We start from the raw sequence: 14,750 nt of genomic DNA, 5'->3' as shown, positions 1-14,750 counted from the left end.
GCTGAGGATGCTGAGTGCTGAAATGCTTCAGGACTTAGCAATTCCCCCCACAGCCTGTGAGAGCTCGATTATGACTTTGATCTGCCCTGATTTGGCCCTACGTTGCTGGGATTCTGTGAGGGAGCGACAATAAGTGTGAAGCCTCCCCAGCCAAAGGAGGGAACATGTCAAAGACATGGAGCTCAGCCTTGATGGATACGTAGGGGACACTGTGGTGTGGAGAGACCTTTCCCACTCCACAGACTGGCCAAGGAGCTACAGGCAAAAAAAGGCTGATCTGATCACACAGCTTCTTGGGGATGCTTTGTCCTCAAGAGCTTCTTGGGTGTTTTTACATGGGAGTATTTCAGAGACACATTGGGGGCTTGCAACTAGAAGTCAGGGATTTGGTGCATTTCTTGCCAGGTGGTTCTTTTGCCTCTTCAGGCAGAGCGGTAAGTAGCAGAGTGAGCAGTCTGAGTCACTCTGTGTTTTGATAAACTGCAAAGAAATGGTTGTGTTCTCCATGAGTACCTGAGGGCCTATGGAAGTCCTGTGTGCAAAAAGATGAAAACTGCATAGTTCTGGACCCATTTCTGAGGAAAAATACAGAGGCCAGGTGTGTCTCTTGACACTTATATATTGTGATGTCTGTCTTGATAACTCGGTTCCAAAATGATATTGTAGGCTGGAGAGGGGGGAAAAGCTGAAAGATTTGGATTGCTGTCTGGTGTTGCTAAGCACAGGAAGGAAATAGTGGAATTCTTGATGCTTTAATTTAAGACAAATGTTAACTTGGGCAAAAGGAGACAGGGGTGCTGGTCAACAGCAGCTGAACATTTGGCAGCGTGTGCCCAGGTGGCCAAGAAGGCCAAGGGCATGGTGTCTTGTGTCAGCAATAGTGGGGCAGCAGGAGCAGGGCAGTGAGCTGTGCCCTGTGCTGGGCGCCGCTGCGGCCGCTGCTGGAATGCTGTGTCCAGTTGTGGGCCCCTGTGGAGCAGAAAGACATTGAGGGCTGGAGAGTGCCTGGAGAAAGGCAAGGGAGCTGGGAAGATATCAGAGCGTATTTCCAATGTGGATGAGCTCAGAGAGCTTTTGCAATGGGGAAAGAGAGGCTTATGATGGACCATCAAGGCACACTTCCATAAATGCCTCCATGACAGTCCTCCCCACTAGGACTGTTTCCATGACAAGCATCCCCTCACTACATCCAGATGCTTTAGACACTGGAGTAAGTGACACTTTGATTGTTTCATTTCATGGGTTGTTGGTTTGCCAGGAGGAGAAGCCCTGCTCAGTTTTTCTTTATACCTTAAGCAATGGTGCTTTGCCTTAAGATTTTTTTTCCAGCATATTATGAGATTCCAATAGTGTGTTAGTTTTCCATCACTGTAGCAGATACAGCTGGTTGTTCCCTAATTTTCTTTTTCCGAGCTTTAAAGAACTCTGAGATCAGTTTTGAGAGAGAAGGTTGCTTGCTGACAGTAGCCAGCGTGGAATGTTGAATTCAGAGCCACATGCAGTTCTGTTGAATCAGCCTATATAAATTCATCAGAGTGACTTAGAATCCCATTGTTGTGACAATTTATGATTTTTCCTTAGTTGAGCAGGTGGTAAAGCTGAAGAGAAATAAGGGTATAAATGACAGGTAATGGCCTCTTCTTCAAGCTTCTTTTTGTCCACAGAGTCCAGAACCAACAGAAGACTATCCACTGACTCCCTCAGCTCCTGGAGAAGAGGCCAAAGAGGAGGAAATTGAACGCAAGTCTTCAGCTGTGCTGACACCACAGTCTGAATATTCTGAGGAGGTAAGATCCAGTCACTGCTGGCACTGTCTGCAGTACAAGCCAGGGCTACAAGTTCTTGAGCAGCCAGCACTTGCTGTTGGTGGCTGAGGATGCTGAGTGCTGGAGTCCTGTCAGGACCTAGCAATTCCCACCAACCTGTGAGAGCTTCATTATGGCTCTGATCTGGCATGATTTAGCCCCACGTTGCTGGGATTCAGATAGAGGCCAGCCTGAAGCATGAAGCCTCCCCAGCCCCAGGAGGGATCATGTGATTGATCTGCAGCTCAGCCTTTTTGGATACGTAGGGGACACTGTGGTCTGGAGAGAGCTGTCTCAATGCACAGACTGGCTAAGGAGCTACAGGCACAAAATGTTGGTTTGACCATATAGGGTGTTTGGGATGCTTTGTCCTCAAGAGCTTCTTGGGTGTGTTTACCTAGGAGTATTTCAGAGACACTATTGTGGAGTTGCAGCTTGAAGTGAGAGATTTGGTGCCTTTCTTGCTAGGTGGTTCTTTTGCCTCTTCAGGCAGAGTGGTCAGTAGTAGATTGCAGTCTGAATGCACCTGTGTTTTGATAAGGTGCAAAGAGATGATCGTGCTCTCCACGCATCCTTATGGGCCTCCTCACATCCCATGTGGTAGAAGTCACAATTTGCATAGTTCTGGACCCATTTCTGAGGCAAAATCCAGAGGCGACATGTGTCTCTTGATACTTTCTCTTGTGCAATCTGGATTGATAACTCCATTTGAAAATGCTGTTGGATCCTGGTGAAAGACTTGGAGTGTTGTCTTGTGCTGCTAAGAACAGGAATGACATCTTGGAATTCCCGATGCTGTATTTTAAGTCAAATATCCAATTTTTTGTCTGGGGTGCTTCTTGGGAGAAAATAGCCAAGGGTGTCCAACCAGAGCAGCTGAACATTTGGCAGCCTGTGCCCAGGTGGCCAAGAAGGCCAAGGGCATGGTGTCTTGTGTCAGCAATAGTGAAGCAGCAGGAGCAGGGCAGTGAGCTGTGCCCTGTGCTGGGCGCCGCTGCGGCCGCTGCTGGAGTGCTGTGTCCAGTTGTGGGCCCCTGTGGAACAGAAAGACATTGAGGGGCTGGAGCGTGTCCAGGGAAGGGCAAGGGTGCTGAGAAGGGCTGTAAGCACAAGCCTAGTGAGGACAAGCCGAGGGAGTTTTAGTCGGGGGAAAGGACGTCTCATGATGGACCTTCTAGGCACACTTCCATTAATGCCTATGTGACAGTGCTCCCAACAAGGGTTGTTCCTATATCCAAGCATCCCCTCACTATATCCAGATGCTTTAGACACTGGAGTAGGTAACACTTTGATTTTTTTTTTGTTATTTTTCCGCTGGGAACAGATATCCTGATTACTTTCTTCCTCTAGCAAGCAAAGGTTATTTTGCTTAACATTTTCCTGCATGTGGAGACATTTTTTGGTTCAGGGATGTTTGTGCAAAAGGATCTGTTCTGATGCCAGGCCAGGCTGTATGACCTTGCACAGCACTTTCCAGTTTACAGGGCCCTTGCCTTTTGGCAGTCTTGCAGATCAACAATTGTCCAGTATTACAATCTGAATTACATTTGACATTGAGCAGGAAACCAACACTCTTGAATTCCAGCTGGTCCTCTCAGGTCAGAGGAGCTGGGAGGGTTTGGGCTTCATTTCTGTTTACAGCCACTTTACCACTGTCAGTGCAGTTGTGACCAAGAGAACTCGTCTGAGCACAGATGCACAGAGTTCCGTTCCCAGAGCAGTGCTTTGAGTTTGATGTCATTCCATAAGGACCTACACACTCCAGATTCCCCTAGAGTTGGTTTATTGATGCGACAGAAGAGCATGTTCAGGATTGCTACTGACAGGGGCACTGGCTGCCGAGTGGTGATGTGTGCAGGAACAGAAAGTATAGTGAGAGAAATTATATCAGTGATCTCTATCTATGTATCTTTCTATGTTTCTATATATCTATGTATCATGTATCTATCTATGTATCTATTGATGTAATATTTACATAATTGTTTCTTCCCAGCTCTGGTCACAGAGAGTTGGAGGTGCAAAGTTCACCTAAAGCCACCCCTTCAAGAGATGAGGAGATATATGTTCTGTCAACTGATCCTGAGCAGGCTGAGATGTTTTCCCTCCAGAAATGGTTGCTTTTCCCTCATGGGTGTTTTCCTCCTCCAGCATCTTCTGCCCTAAAGCCCCTAGTTTATTTAAATTTCTCCCTCTTCTAGTAACGTGGAACAATTCCATATTTGAGCTGGTGTTGAGTGACTCTGGTCATACATGCAATACATGACACATGATTTTCTTCATTGGCATCCCTAGGGCTGTGTAAGTTCATTTGTTGATGGGGCCTTATGAAGGTCTGTTACCACTGGTCTGAATTCTCAGCTGACAATAGAGGAGAAAAAAACACTTTGTACCTCCTCTATATACTGAAGTGGCTGTAGAGGCTCTCTACCTCTCTCCCTCCATCAGAGGATCTTTACATGCATCCTTATCTCTTGATTGAGCAAGATTTCTAATAAGAGTGTAGATGTCAGAAAGGCAGGAATGGTGGTGCAGGCATGAACTCCAGAAGTGTCTCTCACAAGGAGTGACCCCACACTGGAAGCCACCTGCAGAGCCAGGATGGAGCTGTGGGACAGGGCTGGGTGTCAGTCACAATGAAAAGTCAAAGAGGACACAGCAGAAGTGGAGAGAGGCCCTCAGCAGAGCCTTGAGAAATGCCACCCCTTCCCTGTCAGCTGCCTGAGAGGCTGTTGGAGCTTCAGTCCCAGACGGACCCTGATTGTACTGCCAGTGTCACTTTGGAATCTGTGCCTCCCCATGGGCAGAGAATGAGCCAGGAGAGCAGCAGCACAGTGCCTGGGGAACGTGTGAGCCCATCACTCTCTTAGACACTTGGCTCACAAATGTTGTCTGGCAAGTTGAAACCCATCTTCTGTTGCTTTCTGTGCAGGCCCTTCTAGAGAAAGAGCATGAGCAGATTGCTTTAGCAGAGGTGCCATGCCAGACTCAGGGAGAGCTGTTCCCAGTCAAAGAGCAGGAAGAGCAGCTCAGGCAGCAGGTGGAGGAGCAAGAGGAGAATGGCCAGGTAAGCCTGGCTCAACCAGGTGACAGAGTGAGGGGCAGGAACAGGGGCATGAAACAGAGCTCTTGGGACTGAGGCCAGGAGTCCCACAGGCATTGAAAGCACAGAGCCTTGCAATCTGCAGAGATCAGCACTGGGACAAGAGGGTGACAATGGAAGCAGAGGTCAGTAAGGAAGCAGAAGGTGGTAGAATGAGTTTGATTTTGAGGCTGAAAGAGGAAAAATCTGAACTTGGTGGCAGCTCCCTGTGACTTGCTGTGCATTTGTATGTACAGAACATCAAGGCAGAGCCCCAAGCAGAGCTGTCTGAAGCTCAGGTTCCCATCATGGCAGTGAGGAGAAAGCACAAGGAGGACATGAGAGGCGTGGAAGAGGAAATGAATCCCCATCATCAGAGAGGCGATCAACAGAACCAGGTGAGTGCAAGAGTGGCAGACACTCCATTCAAGAAACATTTCTCTGGTATTTTACAGAACCTCAAGGACCAGCTGGACACCGAGCTGCAGGAAACTGAAGCTAAGATGAAGGAAAAGGAGAAGAGTCTCGAGGAAGAATTAAAAATTATCAGACAGAAATGTAATCCTCTGCTTCAGGCTGTAGAAAAGCAAGTGAGTGAAACAACAATAGCCATTGCAGTCACCAAACTGGTGCTTTCTGCCCTTCTTGCCTTTCCACTGTAGAGTAGCAGGGGGTGGGGTGATGCCTCTGAGTGCCATCCTGCTGCAGGGTCTGTCTCAGTCACTCTGAAGGACACTTCCTTCAGTGCTGAATCTCAAATATCTGCCCTGCACAGTAAGGCTAGTCCTTTGGCCTTTTGGCCAGCAGTCATTCAAATTGATTCCTGCTGGCCTGTTACTGCACTCCTTGTTTCTTGAGGTATTTTTACAGTGGTACATGGTGACCCAGATGGAGGATTGAAACAAGTGTCTGTAGCCCTTGTAAATCTATTCTCTGCCTTTCCTCACAGTCAATGACTCTTGGCCAACAGGGACAAATTGTAGTCTCTGACTGCTTTGTTCTTTTTGACTTGAGGTGGAAATGTTGACATCTCACCTGCCAGCCTGCAAATACTTCCAGGAAATGACTGGAAACAAAAAGCCCCCTTGTCAGTGTGACACATGGGGGCAGTCCCAATCAGAGATGCTTCAACTTGGGCACGTTCCAGAGATGGTGCAGGAGAGGAGGACTCAGTGGGAAAAGGTATAACATTTGAACAAATGTGTCTGCAGCCCTTGGAGGGGGAAAGGAAGCCTTGGGAAAAAGTGGAATGGTCATTGTGGCAGTCATCCTTCAGAAAATTCATAAAAATGGAACATGAATCTGGCCTTGAAATCAAGTAAAACCAGCCTTTGGTTTTGACCCATACAGTTTGAGAAGTGGACATCAGAAAAAATCCATTTAAGAGCCCTGTGGTTGACAACATCTTCCTAAAGACATGCATTTGAAAAGAGATCTCAAAATAATCTCTGCCAGCCACATTTCAACATATACTCACTGGTTGTCGCAGATCTGCACAGGCTCTGTTACTGAACCTGCTGCGGCAGCAGCATTGCCTAAAGGAGCCTTTGTTCCCCAGCCTGAGAAGAGGAGCCTGGACAGTTTGTTCATCTCCAGCACTGACCCAGCTGCTGCTCAGCAACAGGACACTGAGGAGGAGTACTTGGAGCTACTGAGTAGGTCTTGTGTATCTCTTGTCTGAGGGACAGTGTGTTGTGTGCATGTGTCAGCACAGCTGTACCTAATGTTCCTCCTCAGTTTGGTGTCAAAGGGACATTTAGGACTCCCCAGAGGAGCTGCTGTAGAAAATCACTCTGCTGGCCACCTGTGCTGCAGAGCTGTCTGTCTGGTTGTTGTTGTTACTCAGCCAACCACAAACGGTTTAGAGACCCACACAGTGGGACTGCATTTTTTATCTTCTGCAAACTGAGATTTCCACTTTAAAGTGAGCATTTTGTTTCCCTCAGGGAAAATAGTGAACATGGAAAATCCTGTCACAAAATACACTGAACTGGAAAACATTGGCAGTGGGTGAGTCCTGCCACAGTTACTTCTATATACCATGGGCCAGGGGATTTGCTGGTAGAATGTCTATCAAGTGTGAAGTCAGGTAAACTGCAGACATATTCAGATACTGGGGTCAGATTCTCCCACCTCTCAGTACTGGTCAGAATTTGTGAGTGTGGTCAGAAGGCATTGTCAAAGACATCTCCATGCTTCCAAGGTCTTGCCTGCAGCAAGGAACAGGACCTGGAAGATGTCCTTGTCTCTGAAGTGTGGGACAGCTCTGTGTTAATTTCTGTAGCATTTTGGAATAGCTCCAAATTCTACAACCATGCTAATGAAAGGAGGAGGATCTTGCTTGCCTGAAAGAGCAACCTACCTGCTATGATAGCTGTGAGATAACAGTTCTCAGCAACATTTCTTTCCAAGAGTTTGCTGAAGGAAACACTCCATGGTTAGGATAACAACTGCACAGTGTAGATACTGAAACCTGAGATCAAAGAATGAGCTCTCTTTTTGAGCAGAAGCAGTAAATCCCAGCACTCAAGGAACAGGCCCAATGTCCATCCACTTGAGAGGAAAATGCATTGGCTGCCTTCTGGCAGACCCTTCCTGCATCCTGCAAGTTGTAGGCACTTGTAGGAGAGATCTCATATCTGGGCTAGCTTTCTCTCCAAATTCTAAATGGCTTCTCCTTTCTTTGCTTTGTTTTGTTTCTAGGACTTTTGGAGAGGTTTGTAGCGCATTCGACACAGCCACAGGAGAAGAGGTAAATGTCAACAGCCCCCGTAGACTCTGCAGCTCTTGAGGGCTTTCCCCTCTGGTGTGAGCTGTGGCTGGAGCTTTGGGTAGAGCTCTGCAGTAAAGGCACAAGAAGCACAGACTGGTGCCAGCCTGCAAACTGCACTTGGGGCAGTGTTTGTCCTTCTCAGCTGCCAGAAGGAAGGCAAGGAGGGCAGCGGATCCTTTGAGAGAAGGACGCGCTCGCTCGCTCTCACTTGCTGAAACAAAGGTGGTGCCTTAGAGCATCTCACTGCTCTTTGGGGCTGCAGCTTCACAGCTGTGTTCTCATTTTCTGCTGTCAGCAAATACATCTGAATGTTCCTGGTAGTTCCTTAGCCACCTGCAGTGCTGCACTTGGGAACTGCACATAGGGAGAGATCTGCAAGGCTTCCCTAAAAGCCCTAAGCCCTGCTTGTAACCCAGGATGTATCCACAGAGTCCCAAGGCAGGGATTACTTCTGAATCCCAGACAGAGCAGCAGAGAGTGTGGTCAGAGCTTTGTGGGTTATAGTTGAGACATCTTTTTTACCAAGTGGACAACGCAAAATATCAGTGGCCACGTGTCCTGAAACTGGCCTTTAAGACAGCAGAGGAATGGGATGTTGGAATGTCAGTTCCTAATTACTCCAATGTCTAATCACAAGGCACTTTGGCTCAGCTCAGCTGTGTCACTCCAAAATCACTCACTCTTGTGCTCTCTGGTCCCCTGCCACCAACTTCTTAGAGTTTCTGATTTTCAATGTCATTTTAGGTGGCCATAAAGAAAATAAACCTCCATGGACTGAGGAAGGAGGAACTAAAAATCAATGAACTTGTGGTCATGAGGAAGACTAGGAATCCCAACCTGGTCAACTATTTAGATTGGTGAGTTGTGCTTGTGTCCATGACTTTGTTTGCAAACTGCAAACATGCAAAGTAAAACCCCACTTTGGTCATTGGCAGAAGATAGAGCTGGTAATTATTAGTAAATTATTATTGTTCTGCTCATCCTTATTAGATGGGAAGAGGGTGCATCTTGTCTGCATGAGTCTTCCCTGGCACATGCAGTTTGAAAATTGTTCATAAACATGGATCAACTGTATCTTAATAAATCAATGGCCTCTAAGTTCACTGCCACCTCATTGTTTTGCAGATTGATATTTTTCAAGTGTCTTCTTACATGGGGATAAACTAACAAGGCTTTCCCTTGGATTGTGTCTCCTCTTTTCCATTGCTGTGCATGCCAGGGACACTAGATGCTTTTTTTCCAGAAACACATGGTGTGACAGATTTTTGATCTGTTACTAAACTGCATTTTTTCTTGCTGGCCATCTTACACATCTGTTTTTCACACGTGTCATTCTCCTTGAGACTGCACAGACTGCAAACACCGCACAGCCTAGAGGGAACATCTATTCCTTTTAATCTGTCCTTGTCAGAAGTGACCCGGAAACAAGAATCAACCCTTGTTTTTTCCAAACAGCAACGTTGCCATGCACATTCATATCCACACTTTTGTTTCCTTCTTTCAGCCACCTTCTGGATGAGGAACTCTGGCTGGTTATGGAATACATGGATGGAGGCACTCTGAGTGACCTCATCAGCCAGACCTACCTGTCTGAAGATGAGATGGCAGCTGTCAGTCAGCAGGTCAGCGATCCCACCTGTGCTTCCAAGGTCTTGGGCAGGATTGTCTGGGAAACTGGGGCTCAGAACTGGAAAGATTTCATGTGCCAAGCTTTGTTTCTGTGTTACTAGAATGCTTTGGGCAAGCAAGAGTATTTCAAGTGAATTACGTGGCAGTGTGCCTATATTCACTGTACTCTGTTCTTATACTCTGGTCTCCTGTTGTTAAAGTCTTGCTCTGTCTCTTGTATTTGTATTTGCTGTTCTCCACCCTGTCTCTCTAAGTGTTTACCTCGAGCCTGTCTGTACTGCATTCCTTGCCTGTAAAAGCAAAGGTGCTTGTTGTAGGATTTGAAATGAATAGCAAAGAAAAAAAGAGAGACTGATTCCTCACAGTTCTCAAAAACGATAGTAGTGGACCCAAAATGATGTCTGCTTCTGAAGGGTGACTAATATGATGCTTGCAAGTCTATACTGAGGCCAACAGTGAAACCTTTGTCATGTAGCCTCCCACCCCAAAGCGATCCACTTCACAGCAAAGAGAGGAACCGTTTTCTACTTGGCATACCTTTGTTTGTCATCTGCATATCCACTGCACCAGCAGTCATTCTGCCTGGTGTGGGGACAGTTTACAACAGCAGTTGCTGTTACTCTTTCAGAATCTGATATTCCTTACCTTAGAAAGATCCTGCTCTGCTGGTGTTAGAGCAGCAAGCTCTTCCTGTCAATGGCTCTGTGTTCTGCCATTACTCCCCATTCCCTTGGAAAGGGAATCATTTAGAGCTGTTTCCTTTCCTGTATGATGAACTCAAATCACTGATTTTTGCCTTCCTGTTTCTGTTTTTCTTCCCAGTGCCTGCAAGGACTTGATTTTCTTCATGTAAATCACGTGATCCATCAAAATGTGAAGAGCTGCAACATTCTCCTCAGAACTGATGGCTCTGTCAAGCTGGGTCAGTACATTCTTATCAGGGAAGTGTTCCAGGGATGTGGGGTGTGGGGTTGCTTTCAGTGAGTGCCAGCTCCCCAGAAATGGTGCTGGTGGGAGTGCAGGGGCACCTGCTTTGAGCTGAAGGTCCAGTTGGAATGTGCATGGAGGTATGATGAGGAGCCACAAGCAGTCAAGAGTGGTGTTGGTCTGTGTGTCTCCCTTCCAAAGAGAGGGAGATACAATCTAAACCTTCAGGGGAGTAAAGGCCACTGCTGTGAGCAGCATTTAAAACCCTGGGTTTTTTTGGAAGTGGCCTATTCCTTACTTCCTTGGCTAAAGCCCTAAGAAAACTGAGCATGAACAGTTCTCAAGGAGATTCGTCAAGACCATATTCTTCGAGTGAGAGTGGGGAATTCTTTTGCTTGATTCCCAATTTGAGCTGGCTTTCATGGTGTGTTGTTTTCTCCACAGCTGATTTTGGCCTCTTTGCTCAGCTCACTCCTGAGCATAGCAGATGGAGCTCAATGGCTTGCACTTCTGGGTGTATGGCACCTGAGGTCATGGCAGGTCAACCATATTGCCCCAAAGTGGACATATGGTCTCTGGGAATTGTGGGCATTGAAATGCTGGAACAAGAAGTTCCTTACTGGAATGAAACTTCTGTCTGGGTAAGGTGCAAATACTTAGTGATCCTACTGTCTTTCTCACCTGTTCCATGTCTGTGTGCCACTGGACAAAATCCCATTGCCATCTGCTGTCACCACTTCAAACAAATGTCTCTTTCTAAAAATGTCCCTGGAGCACATCAGCATCTGCTGTAGTTTTGGCTGCTTCATAAGGGAAGTGGCAGGTAACAAGTTCAGCAACCTGCCATTTCTGCCTCTAGCCATGCCTGACATTTCTCATTTGCTTTTTGAACACTGTTGGAGCTCTGTTTCTGAGGGAAACATATTTTATAGTGAAATGGTTAGATATGTGATAAATCTCCTTCAAAATGGAGTTGAATCTTCTGAGGTTCAATTTTATACAAAAAGTAAGAAAAAGGAAAAAAACATTGATAAAAAAAACGACCAAAGCAGTGTCCAAGCAGTTCTGCTTGCTTTTTCCTTTTCTAGCCACAGCACATCAATTTTCCTGCATACTGTAGCAAATTTTCCTGTGTGTCTTTGAAACTTTCAGTCTTTCAAATCATCTGTGCATTGTTCTGTCATGTCTCTGGGTTGCCTGGATAAATTTAGGATGTGTTTTTCTCCGACTGCAGCTAGAATTGCATACCAAACCCCTGGCTGTTTTTTGGTACTTTAACAAGTTGATGAGCTGCAGTCAGGTGCCTGTGGCTGGGATCCAAGGGCTGTGGTTGATGCCAGTGCTGTGTTCCTTTATGCAGGAGCTGGGCCATCCCTGGCTTGCACAGTTCTAATGACAGTGAGAATTTCAGCTCCTCAGCATGTCCAGTGGCTGAGCTCAGCTGAGAGGGACAGGATAAAACCCCTTTTGTGAGCATTGGCTGTGTGGGAGAAGGACAGAAAGCTGCCATAATTATTTCTACTCAAGCAGAGTGTGCTTGCTGTTTTAGGCTTGGAAATTTTCCTCTGGGTTGAAGAGGATAATAACAACATGCCTTTACTCACCATCTCTTTCAGTGCCACCAGCACTGAGCTGCTAGGATTGTGATGAACATTTTTATGGAGACCAGGCCAGAGCCTGGTGTCATGGAGAACTTTCCAAAACCTCCCATTTCTTGCCAGGCACTTTCTGCAATAGCACACCATAAATGCATTGACTGGAGTATCCAAATGAGCAGAGGGTTGCCATAGGGATAGCACTTCTCCTTCTTTCCATTTGCCCATGGAAAGATTTCCTTTTGCCACATAAAGAAGCTGAAACTTGCAGACTGCTGGGAAACAGAGCTGCAGGTGTTTCCTGTTTGTGTGCCCAAACAGGCATTTTCCTTTCAATACATTTGTGCGTGCATCTTAATGTGTTTGTGTTGAATATGAGATTCTAAATGTTTGTTTCCTTACCTGAGGAATCCCTGGTGGATTTCCTTTATTTCTTCCAATTCCCATTGTTTACTAGAACAGGACAAAAAACTTGATGAGTTTTGGTTTATGGCAACTGTGCTTAAGGGGCCAACGTGCACTTCAGTGATGTCTTTCATGTAATAAACCTTGGAAATAGTAAAATTAATTAATATAGAAAAGTCCCTCTTCCAAATAGCCTGTCAAGCTGGTGTGAATCTTCAAAGTAGCAAACGTTTTTGCTGATGTAGTTCCCACTGACTGGGTCAATCAATGAAATCAGCTGCCAAGGCAAGATCCCTTGGGTGTTGAAAAAACTGTGTCTGCTTTGGGGTTTGGGTGTTTTATTGGTACAGGAAAGTCATCTCTGCCTCTCTGCCAGGGCAGAAACTGCCAGTGCACAGTGGAGGTTAAACAATGACATGTGGGAGAGCAGTTACAGATGTGAAAGAAGCAGGTGGAGCCTCGTGTCTCCTTTTTCTCCAGGCTCAGCACCTGACAGCCACAGGAGGGATGCCACAGCTGCGGCAGCCCGAGCTCTTCTCACCTTTGCTGCAGGACTTCCTGAGCTGCTGCCTGCAGACAGACAAGGCGCTGCGCTGGTCTGCCAAGCAGCTCCTGCAGGTAAAATGCAAAGGGGCTGCAGTGAAACAGTGTCTGAGGGATGGGCTCCTCCTGCACTGAAGTCCAAGGCATCAGATGAGCCCCCCTCCTCCCCACCTCCAATCTTGGTGCTGATCAAATGAAAAGAGAGAGGAATCCCAGATTGGGCTGAGCTGTCATAGAGCTGTAAAGGTCATCTGGTCCAAATAGCCTGCAATGAGCAGGGACATCTTTAAAGTAGAGATCAGGTTGCTCATAGCCCTGTCCCACCTGATTTGGGATGTTTCCAGGGATGGGGCACCTACCAGCTCTTGGAGCAACTTGTGCCTGTGTTGCACTATGGTCCTAGTAAACACATTCTTTCTTAGACCTACTCTAAGTCAATCCTCTTTTTGTTTAGAAATGATAGCCCACATCCTCTGGTAACTGGACATGTTAAAAAAGGTGTCTCACACTCCCTCAGAAGCCACATTGCAGTTTTGGAACGTGTCAATAAAGTCTCCCTGCCGCCTATTCTTCTCCAGGCTGGATAACTCCAGGTCTCTCAGTCCTCAGAGGAGAGGTGCTCTGTCCTCTGACTGTTTCTGTTGCCCTGTTTCATAATTTGGTGGTGTGTTCAGTTTTATCTAATGGCAAAAGAACTGAAGTAGAGCAATGCAGGGTCCAGAGGTGTGAAATGGTGGTGGAAGAACCCAAGGAAGCCAGTCCCAGCCAAGAGGTCAGAGATTTGGCTGTGGGAAGGAGGGGCTGTGGCAGGCTCACTGTGAGCCTCTGATGGGCCCTGGTTTGTGACCCCCACCCCACTCTTAAAGGTTTCTGCCACACAAACAGGGACAGCTGAGAGGGACTTGTCCCAGCCCCATCTGCTGCCTGGCATGGTCAAGCAAACAGGAACTGCCCCAGGGTTACTGCCAGGTTGTGTGGCAGAGAGGGAACTGCAGGACCCAGTGCCACTCGGCTGTCCCTGCTGGGAAGGAAGGAAGGTGCCATCCAGCACAGGAGGGGCAGGGCATGGAAAGGTAGACACTGCTCTGTCTGCCTGTGGAAATTAGCATGATGGCTGTCTTTCAAAGAGAGGGACCTCTTTGTGAGTCTTTGGAGTTTTCTGAAAGAAACACCAAAGAGAGAAAGCACCATTTCCAGAGCCCTTGCAGGGCAAAAATCCCAGCAAGATGAAGACAACGAATAAACAGATGAGTGGGATTCTGGGCCAGATTTTCCTGTGATGGCAAGGTCCTGCACATGAATGTTGATGTGCAGGTGGCCCCATTACTCCTGTGATTGAGCCTGTGAAGCAGTGAGCTTGTAAATTCATGATTTATTGTTTGTTTTTTGTTTTCCTGTGAACAGCATACGTTTGTAACATCAGCCAAGCCAGCGTCAACCCTGGCACCGCTCATCATTTCAATGAAGAAGAAGACAAGAATGTAACGATCATATCAAGACATTAACTCTGCAATCCTCATAGAGTAGGATTGTAGAGAATGATTGTGGATTAGGACTCTAGAACAGGATTAAAAATAAAGAATGTTTCTCAAACCTCAACTCATTTGGAAGATTCCTCTCCTTCTGAGTCGTTCAGAAAATTCAACATTTCTTTCTGGATTGCCAGTTGTTTTTGAATGGTGCTAAGTCACACTTATGGCTTCTTTGGTATGGTTTCTAAGTGGGGAAGGCTCTTCTTCATTTCTCCTCTCCAGACCACACTGCCTTTGGAGTATGGCCCACTGGCCTGTTTTTGCCCAGCCATGGTATTTGAGGGAGAAAGGGCAGTGACATTTGCAGGCAAATCCAAAGGAGTAGAGGGGTCACCAAGCCATCCTGTGCAGATGCAGGCCTTCTATGATGGCTAACAGCTGGCCTGGAGGCTTCATAGTCATAGATACCCAAATTATAATTCCACCAGTTTATGTAATTAGGGAAAAGAGGTAAACATCCCT

The 14,750-nt window shown here is 46.7% G+C and overlaps 1 protein-coding gene across 15 annotated transcripts in view; it reads left to right on the top strand.

The window, feature by feature from the left end:
* The window catches only part of LOC306814966 (uncharacterized protein), a 36,919-nt gene extending 22,560 nt beyond the window's left edge, over positions 1-14,359 (top strand). For 13 of the 15 annotated variants that reach the window (XM_079331515.1, XM_079331507.1, XM_079331518.1 and 10 more), the window contains 13 exons: positions 1,665-1,787; positions 4,735-4,869; positions 5,142-5,474; positions 5,899-6,066; positions 6,374-6,539; positions 6,831-6,894; positions 7,588-7,636; positions 8,402-8,514; positions 9,162-9,279; positions 10,109-10,208; positions 10,658-10,854; positions 12,694-12,831; positions 14,161-14,359. In XM_079331515.1, coding sequence (XP_079187641.1) covers positions 1,665-1,787; positions 4,735-4,869; positions 5,142-5,474; positions 5,899-6,066; positions 6,374-6,539; positions 6,831-6,894; positions 7,588-7,636; positions 8,402-8,514; positions 9,162-9,279; positions 10,109-10,208; positions 10,658-10,854; positions 12,694-12,831; positions 14,161-14,241 — 1,785 coding nt within the window. In that variant the 3' untranslated portion in view covers positions 14,242-14,359. The remainder of the gene's footprint in view (positions 1-1,664; positions 1,788-4,734; positions 4,870-5,141; positions 5,475-5,898; positions 6,067-6,373; positions 6,540-6,830; positions 6,895-7,587; positions 7,637-8,401; positions 8,515-9,161; positions 9,280-10,108; positions 10,209-10,657; positions 10,855-12,693; positions 12,832-14,160) is intronic. The other 2 variants (XM_079331510.1, XM_079331508.1) reach the window with 2 other exon arrangements.
* The last annotated feature ends 391 nt before the right edge of the window (positions 14,360-14,750 follow it).

This window comes from Erithacus rubecula (assembly GCF_903797595.1).
Source record: "Erithacus rubecula genome assembly, contig: SUPER_Z_unloc_4, whole genome shotgun sequence".
NCBI lineage: Eukaryota > Metazoa > Chordata > Aves > Passeriformes > Muscicapidae > Erithacus > Erithacus rubecula.
The sequence above is the reverse complement of the archived record's forward strand: the minus strand, read 5'-3'. Positions and strand labels throughout refer to the sequence as shown.